Source organism: Atta colombica, unplaced genomic scaffold, assembly GCF_001594045.1.
Source record: "Atta colombica isolate Treedump-2 unplaced genomic scaffold, Acol1.0 scaffold126, whole genome shotgun sequence".
NCBI classification, from domain to species: Eukaryota; Metazoa; Arthropoda; class Insecta; order Hymenoptera; family Formicidae; genus Atta; species Atta colombica.
In genome coordinates this window covers 7,468,208-7,477,163 of record NW_017259213.1, presented here as the reverse complement: position 1 = coordinate 7,477,163, position 8,956 = coordinate 7,468,208, and the positions used below count along the sequence as shown (strand labels likewise).

Sequence of the window (8,956 nt, the reverse complement as noted above, 5' to 3'; positions counted from 1 at the left end):
TATATATATATAATATATAGTATCTATTTACACTTTCTTTTTTAAATAACGCTTTTTTCTGTTAGCAAAATATCAGCACCAAACTCCGTGAATGTTAACTGGATGGGGTGCTCAAAAGGTCGGACCATCAGTGCGTTCGCTCGCAGAAATCGAGGACGCCGAAATAAAGTATCATCGGGATTGCGATCCATCTTCTTTCTTGTGAATATCCGCGTGCATAAGGGTATTTTCGAGCGGACGTGTCGGTACTCCTGGACCAGGTCCTGCTCTATGATGCATATGCAAGTTGCTGAGCGGACCTGGACTAGGGTCCTTACTCCTGAGTGTATTCACCGGCGGTGGAGGATAGCCAGCATACAGTTTTGCTCGTTCCTCTTCTTCAGCTCTGAACGCTGCCACTAACGGATTATATCGTAACTGTTGCAGCGTATCGAACCGATATTCTCGGAAAGGATCGCCCGGCCAAGGGGCTCCCGGTTGACCGGCAGGCGCAGTTGGCGGTGGAAAATGCTGCATCGGATGTGCGCTTAAACTGGGAAGCATGCTACGTGGCATAGAATGCGAAGCTGGCATACCATGTGGATGCCTCGTAAGATAGGCATGCGGGTGGTATCTCGGATCGGGCAGTGGATTTGGTCCAGGTCCTGGCGCGGGTCCCGTCGTTCCGGGACCGGGTACTGGTGGTCGTGGAAGCATTACAACTTCGTCGTCTTTACTGCGTGGTTCTTCCTTTACGCGCACTTCCCCAGTATCCAAAGGCGCCGAACCATTTCTGAGCGGCGAACGATCTCGAGATGCAACCACATGTTGTCGATTCTGATGAAGCAATCTCTCACGCTCCATCTCACGTCTTTCCATCTCGCGGCGCTCCTTATCTCGCCTTTCTCGCTCCCGTTCGGCTGCTTCCTGCTGTTTCCTCTTTTCCTCTTTTTCGCGTTCCCGCCTTTCTCTCTCACGTTGTTCCTCTCTCTCCCTTTCTCGTTCTCTTTCGCGTCTGATACGTTCGCGTTCCCGTTCGGCACGTTCACGTTCTCGTTCGCGTTCTCTTTCTCGTTCACGTTCGCGCTCCCGTTCTTCCAGCTCGGCGCGTCTGTCTATCGCAGGAGGTTCTGGTTTTAATCCCCACGAAACAGTAGTCTGTGGAAATCCAGTAGTAGCGCGTTGCAATCTGAAATTAGACACATAAATTAGTAAAATATACATTTACAGTAGAAAAAAGATAATGACCTGATAGTTGCTTAATATTTCATGTACATACCCTCGCCATGGATCGTGTACTGAACCAAGTCCACCTAGAGGAGGCATTTCTCTTGGTGGAAAAGTTGAAAGGTTTGGAAAGTTAGGATTCGGCGCGCCGAATGTTGAAGGATATCTTCCAAAGGGAGATAATCCTGCTCCTGTAATATAAGAAAATATCATAACAATGATGCAAATATTGATAATCATATTGCAGTTCAATGTATGTATTTACAAACATGAACATGCGCACGTGAGAATAAATGTGAATCTTTGTTACCTCTATTACCTAAATGTGAGGCCGTTGTAGAAAGAAAACCGACAGGATGTGGTGGAGGTGGTGCAGGATGGGCAGATGGTATATTAGTGGAAAACGGAGGTGCCATTGATGGTGCACCGAGTCCAAGACCACTGGCTGGTCCCCCGGGATAAAGATGGCTCGGTGGTCTTAATAACTCAGTTTTGGTACTAACGACACTTCCCGCTTTAGCTTCAGCCTGTTGTTTTTGTTGATGATTATATATCTCCCACGCAATACGCACGTGCATCGCATTCCACTTTCCACTTTTCTGGATTAAAAAATTAAATGTTTAAATAAATATGTACAACATGAGAAAACATTTTTAATTTTTTATATAAAAATACCTTTGGCGCAAACGGAGTCAAGTGATTAGGGGGCACAAAAGGTGTCGAAGGCGGTCCAATTCCGGGATGAAGAAGGCCAGTGTTAAAACCGGAATAACCAGAAAGGTTTAAGTTTCCACGAAAAAATGGCGATTCAACTCCTCCCAATTTTGGGATATCCTTAAACTATTAAAAGATAGTTTTGTTTAATATCAGTTTATGTATATGGACGAGTTTACGATAAGTATTACGATCAGATATAATTAGTTATGATAGATATAATAAATGTATGTCTCATTGGCTAATAGATATATTTTTTACTTACAATTGGAGGTGGAAAAAGTGTAGATGTTGTAGCTGTTGGCAGCAACGGTGTTGTGTGCTGATGTACATGCGTGTGTTGATGTTGATGATGATGCATTTCCGTTCGAAGATACGCTGGACCCAAATTCCCCACTCCAACACCAACATTTCTGTCTTGAGACGCTAAGAACCTATTATCAAGTTCTCTCCTCAGAAGATCAGCCTGACCTGCAACATGTGTCACCCCTTCTTTTGATTAGTGCATTTATTATCTGCTCATATTCACATAAAATATAATATATAAAAAAGTTAGATTGTAAGCTTACTTGTTTGGAACAGAGACTCTGCAGAAAACGGATTGGGATTGGTCGTCGGTGGGGGAAGCGAGGGCAGTGAAGTATGGGGGCTTGAGCTAGACACTGGCGGCGGTAAAGGCGTTGCGAACATCGGTGGTGGAAATGTATGTGGTATGCCGAGTGGTACCGGTGGTGGAGTTGGCCTCGGAACAGATGTAGCTGTTGCTGGAGACAACTGGGGAGCTGTGTTGCTGCTGTTTTTTAGATAAAAGATTTTTTATACTATTTTTTGTTTTATTTTTATTGAAAGTTTTATTGAAAAGTTTAAACTTGTTCGGGCTTACCTAATCCAACTTTGTGGCTTGGTATATGTAGGTAGACTAGAATTGGCTGGCGAGGAGGTGTTTGGCACACTAACAGGCGTTATGCTGCCCCGACTTAGACTACTCACGTTACTGCTGTAACAAATATATAATTACTATTAAAATTTTCTGTTAATTGTAATTTAAATTACTCAAATTTGACAAACGCGACAGTTTGTTCGCGTTGCTTGCACTTTTTACAATCCAAATCTGCGTTTTCTCTCTCTTTATTGCTCGAATATATTTATCTCGTTTTAAATGCAAAATTTTTTCAGAATTTCAAGTAACGTGAACAGATCTCGTAACGCTGCAACCAGAAGAAAATATTTTACCTGTAACTATCCCTTTCTCGACTGGGGCTATGTCCACGTGGAGAGTTATTATTTCGTCCGGATAGACTGCAGGCCACCATGTCTCTATGAGCGATAGTATTTGCCGTGGTAACTGTATTAGTTATAGTGGATACGCATGTTGTGGTGGCAGCACTCAGTGGAGTATTATTGTGACTCACGAGGTTATTTCCTATAGTCTGTTTACTTATGTTGGTACAGGGAGAAGCTCTACTCCCTCTCTAAAATATAATTATTACCGTCGTTATGAACACTCATATTTTGTATTTGAGATAAGTAATATCAGTGATATAATTGAATACGTCAGCAATGTACGATACAATGCGAGTAACTTACCACGTCAGCGCGCGATGAAGCAGAATGAGAAGGGGATGGTACCGCAGGCGGAAGATACGGGCTGTGATTTAGAGCGGTATACGGGGTGTAGAGCGGTGGATACGATGGTTGTGTCTGTGGATACGCGGCTATAGGAATAGGAGGTGGATAACTTGTAGTGGCCGCTCCGTTCGATGGTGCTGCTGGCGTAACACCTAAACTGGCTACCGCTGGACTAGTTGTGTGACTCGAGACGAGGGACCCAATAGGTGGATGTAATGCAGGTATCGTAGTGTGCGGTTGCTGAGATAGGGAGGGTGGAGGCAGAGCGGGGGAAGCTGGCCGCTGTTGCGGAGCTATTGCACGTGGGTTCGCTGCCAAAGGACTAGTCATCTGGAATATAATATCAACAACAAATGTTATCCCATTCTCCAAGAGATGAAAGAAGATTAAGTTTATATAACGCAATAACTTACAGAAGGCTGGGATATGTGTGGAGGCAACGTGGGGCTAGGAGGACTCGGCGCTGTTGGAACTGGTGCAGACGCAGGCACAGGAGGTGGTATAGGTGCCGGAGCATTCGTTGCTGGATTAGAAGTTTGACCACCCGTGTCCGGTGGAGATCCACCTGCCCCGTTTGTGGGTGGTAAAATGTGTGGCGAAGAAGATGGCAATTCGTCTAGAAACGAAAAGGAAAGAAATGTATGCACAGAATGGTAATAATGTTATAATTTATACTTTCAAAAGATGATTATCTATATAAATATGTACATTTCCCATTTCTGAAGGTATTACTTACATTTACGTGTGAGAGGTGGTGAAGTAGAAGATTCAAAGAGTATAGATTCGGCATCCGAGCCCTGTAACATAAAAACAATTATTGAAGTTGATCGATTATTTTCTTCAAGCTAGTAGAATATCTATAGAAAATGTGCATACCTTATCGTCTTCTCCTTCACTATCACACTGAAATGAAGAAATAATAAATTAATATATCATATTTATTACGATAATGTAGAAATATAATTTATAATTAAAACTCAAAATATAAGGTTACAAATCATATTAGATATTTAATATTTTCTAACGGATATCACCTCCATCAATTTTAAATAATAATCACCATAGATTTATTTGGATAATACCTCCATTAATTGCAGGAAATGACAAATATAGATTAATTTCTGATACAAGAGCGAGAATTATAATGCAATTTTTATTATTTGTGGTATCTTTAAATTCTGTTTGTTAACACTGAGAATAACCCGATTGGTGTTGAAACATCTGTTTAGAAATTGTTTTGAAATTATGATTTATTTATAGAAATCTTAGCTTTAAACATCTAGCTTGATTCGTAGTTTTATGTTGATTTTAAATTATTTGAACCAGTTATTGTGTTGAATATAATTTAGGATTTTCTGTATGTATATGATTATAAAATATAGATACTTACGATATAACCTTTACCCGAACTGCAATGACTGCTAGCCTGTATTGCAAACATGAACTCATGAATAAAAGCATTAAAAATCATTTTCATTACTTATTTCGTAAAGAAATTAATATTGATGTATATATGGTAAATATATTTTTATCTTAATTACACAGAAGTTAGTTAGTCGGAAAGTGAGAAGAAATATAATAATATGTTAATAGGCAAAAATATTAATGTCATATTTAAAATTTGAAAAATAATTTATTATAAATTTCAAGTTATGAAATTGTCAGTATTGAATGTACTAAGTTACAAGTAAAGTATGGAACTCACATCGCTGAGATGGTCCCTAGAACTGTCTGCGTCCTGGCAATCCCTAGGTATACCAGGGCCGTGCAACTGTTCAGACGCTCTGCCACTATCGTCGCTTGTACCTGCATCTAGGCCCTGCAAGAGAAATTATCAACGCCACTGTCACTGTATCATCTCTAATTGGTATATGTCAGCAGACGCGATTTAACTAAGATTATTCAATTACCTGGTTTAGTGTCGAGGGTGTCAGTATGGAATTATGTGTATAATGGTTGTGCTTGAAATTGTTTTTGATGTGGTGCTCGTTGTGCCTGTTATTCTGTCCGGTATCCAGCTTTGGTTTTTCATCCACTATTGATAGCAATGAATGTATTTTCTTGACATTATTTTTACCAGCTAACGTTATTGCACTCTGAAAACAGAGAAAAGGATATATGAAATAAAAATATCTTGCATACATAAAAATATATGTATGTGTACACACAGTAATCACAGCATATTTTATATATTTTATATAAACGAATATATTCTCTATCTCAAATTTGTATTGTATTTAATTTTATTGTTACATTGCTGACACTATGATGGCATATAAATAGCACGTTTATAAAAATATACGTCATTATATATTATAATTTCATATTTAGAATTCTCATTTTCATTATTGCATTATCTTGTCTCATAAAATATCAAGGATAACCAGAATTGTTGAACAGACGTTGCCTTCACTTTTTTTTTATCGAAATCAGCATCATATTTATCAATCTGACAGCGTTAAATCACGTTGAAAATCAATTGGCGGATATGCGAAAGATGCGCCCACCTGTGTTCACGAAAAGCGCGAAGTGTCGTCGTAATCGGAGCACCCGCAGCCGCTAGTATCCCCGTGTCGGAGTTTTATTCTTCGCGCCCGCGCGACGCTTGCTCCTAACGTGCGGCGGTGGCGGCGGCGGCGGCGACGACAACGACGTCGCCGAGAGCCATGCCCCCCCCTCTCCTCCCCCCGGAGTCACGACGATCGAGATTCCGCACTGTCGCGCACGCACCCGACACGTAATACACACTGTTGTAAACACCGCGAGCGAGGCCCTGGCCGTGAGAAAACGGCCTGACTACGAGATGCGCGACGGCGACGGCGACGACGACGGCATCGGGAACGTCATCGACGACGTGCAGTCGAGAGAGCGCCGGAGTCCGCGGCGAACGATCGCGGTACTTTCACGCTGTTGCGCGCGGCCGCCGGGCGGAAAAAGCCCGAACGAGAACGCCTTCCTTCTTGCCCTCGGAACGGAGCGCCTTCAAACCGCGATACGAGTGCACATTTCCGAACGCACCGCGTTCTCTTTCATTCTCCGGCCGAACAATGTTATATACCGGTGATCCGTGCCGAAGGGATTCACGTCGCGCGACTCCCCGCCGAGAATAACGACGACAACGACAATGACGATGACGACAACGATGCGTTGCGGGCGCGACGAACTGATTTTTCGCGATCGCGCACGGCGCGGGATAATCCTGGCCGCGGACGGGCGTTCGCAAGATGACAGAGGGATTTCGCAGGCATCCGTGTCTCGTGTGCGCGATGCAGCACGGGAGCGCTGCCGAGTGGGGGGAAACGATGAAAGAGAGCGGGAAACAAGAGGAAGTGAGAGAAAGAGAACCAGAGGGGGAGAACGGGAGAAGGGACGGAGCGTGAGAGAGAAAGAGAGAAGAGAGAAGGGAGAGAGCGAGGAAGAAAGAGAAGACATTGACCGAACGAGCAGCCGCGCGACAAGGCCTCCTTCGTCGTGCCAGGCCAGCTGGAAGGAGTGAACCGCGATCCGATTCCTTCTCTCTCTCTCTCTCTCTCTCTCTCTCCTCTTCCTTTTGCTCCTGTCTCTCCTTCTTTTTTTCGCAACGACGGCGTTACGCTCTCTCCCTTCGTCGCAAGCCCATCGCGCTTATCGCGCTCTTTCTCTTGCTTCTCTCCTCCCCCTCTCTCTCTCTCTCTCTCTTGTGCCCCCTCTCATCTACCACGGGTGGGTACCAAAGAAAAGAAGGGAAAAAGCCACTAGAGACCTCGCGGTTGGTGCAAAAAACCACCGCCGCTGCCATCGCCGCCGCGGCTGCTGCTACTACCACCACCACCTCCACCATCACCACCATTACCATCACCACCACCGCCGCCCAGCAAAAACCGCACTCCACCTGCGCACGTGTGCCAACTGCGAGTCGAAACCCCCTAGGACGTGTTCGTCGCGGTCGGATCGCGTGCTCCTCGGCAACGCGAGAATTAATTGAATAAAACCTCCGCGACTGGTCGACAGGTCGGCACTGTCGGCACTCGGCCGACTGTCTCGCGGAAGGTGTAGCGCTCGCGAAAAGAGCACGGCCAGATTCAATGTTTGTTTGTCGCGTGTTTGTCTGAGGTTTCTCTCAATCATTCCTCGAGAAAGCGAGACAGTGATTGCGTTCAGTAGAAAAAGCAGCGTTGAAATATGATTGGTCTTGTCCTCAATTCTCAAACACAATACTGTAGTAAGCTTCAAGTCTTAAGAAATTGATCAATCACAGTCAATTATTCTTCTCTACGATCATGATTAATAGTCAATTTCTTAAGGCTTAAGACTTTATTGCACCTATCGTGTTTCGGTTGATTTCTCGTTCTAAAGCATAAACCATCTAAAAGTATAAACTAATCATATCAAGAAATCTAATAATAGTTGCAACGTTGCTTTTTGACTGAACGTAATCAGTATATATATTTTTCCCTCTCTCTCTCTCTCTCTCTCTCTCTCTCTCTCTCTCTCTTACTTTTTCACTTTTTCCTCCTCTCTTTCTTTTCGAGTAAAGATGCGCCAAGACATGATTGATGAGAGCTATCACAGTTGGCAAGCCGCTCGTTCATTCATACAGCTGAACTGAATCAGCTGACGCGCATTATTCTTAGAGATAGTCGCACATTGTGCTCAAACGACGCGATGTTTTGTCAGATTAAGATTAACAAGGCTCCTGTATACACACAACCCCCTCCCTCCCGTTGAACGAGACGTTTCACCTTAAAAATGTAACTCGCGAGATCGCAAATGTCGATTCGTTGCATCGTTTCTCCTTGCACGCGAGCTATTTTTATTTAAATGTCGCGATATGACAGTGACGCACGTTTTTTCTAACAAACAACGGTTCTTCCCCGCAAATTGCCGGTGTTCGTACAGTAAATTAATTTACAATCATTAATAACGCCTATATCAACTTCTGTCACCGAGACAGTTATTACCATTAGATGATTATCTGCTTTCAAGGCGTTTATAACGCTCGCCGTTTGAACCTATAGAACGAAACACTCGACAATTATCACTTGTAAATATATTATGAAGATTATATCAGATAAATGGATACATAAAGAGCCATATGACTCATTCCGCGTGCATGTGTATGCCATATAGTAAAGGCCTGCTCACAAAAATCGAGCGGGTACACTCTGATTGACGTTAATACCGCGTTAGACAGGAACGTACGCTATCATCATGTATATCCACAATGATTAAATCCTTTCTCCCGCGACTATGCGAGATTGTATGGGTTCAATTCCGCAAACCCCCTATGGCTTTTACCGGTGGTATGTCACAACGTTGCCTTTCGCAAGAAATATGCGCACGATAATTCATTACAGCTGCATATAATCGAGACCCGCCATGATACGGCATCCAGTGTTTGTTGCATGAGGTATCATCACAACTATGA

The 8,956-nt window shown here is 43.4% G+C and overlaps 1 protein-coding gene across 1 annotated transcript in view; it reads right to left on the bottom strand.

Moving 5' to 3' along the window:
• Positions 1 to 51: 51 nt before the first annotated feature.
• The window catches only part of LOC108684158 (atrophin-1-like), a 32,619-nt gene continuing 23,714 nt past the window's right edge, over positions 52 to 8,956 (bottom strand). The window contains exons 3-17 of the mRNA XM_018188287.1: positions 5,460 to 5,645; positions 5,255 to 5,368; positions 4,940 to 4,975; positions 4,426 to 4,452; positions 4,286 to 4,346; positions 3,963 to 4,165; positions 3,508 to 3,879; positions 3,154 to 3,392; positions 2,804 to 2,917; positions 2,490 to 2,713; positions 2,186 to 2,412; positions 1,882 to 2,046; positions 1,517 to 1,805; positions 1,259 to 1,397; positions 52 to 1,168 (exon numbers count right to left, since the gene is read on the bottom strand). Coding sequence (XP_018043776.1) covers positions 172 to 1,168; positions 1,259 to 1,397; positions 1,517 to 1,805; positions 1,882 to 2,046; positions 2,186 to 2,412; positions 2,490 to 2,713; positions 2,804 to 2,917; positions 3,154 to 3,392; positions 3,508 to 3,879; positions 3,963 to 4,165; positions 4,286 to 4,346; positions 4,426 to 4,452; positions 4,940 to 4,975; positions 5,255 to 5,368; positions 5,460 to 5,645 — 3,393 coding nt within the window. The 3' untranslated portion in view covers positions 52 to 171. The remainder of the gene's footprint in view (positions 1,169 to 1,258; positions 1,398 to 1,516; positions 1,806 to 1,881; positions 2,047 to 2,185; positions 2,413 to 2,489; positions 2,714 to 2,803; positions 2,918 to 3,153; positions 3,393 to 3,507; positions 3,880 to 3,962; positions 4,166 to 4,285; positions 4,347 to 4,425; positions 4,453 to 4,939; positions 4,976 to 5,254; positions 5,369 to 5,459; positions 5,646 to 8,956) is intronic.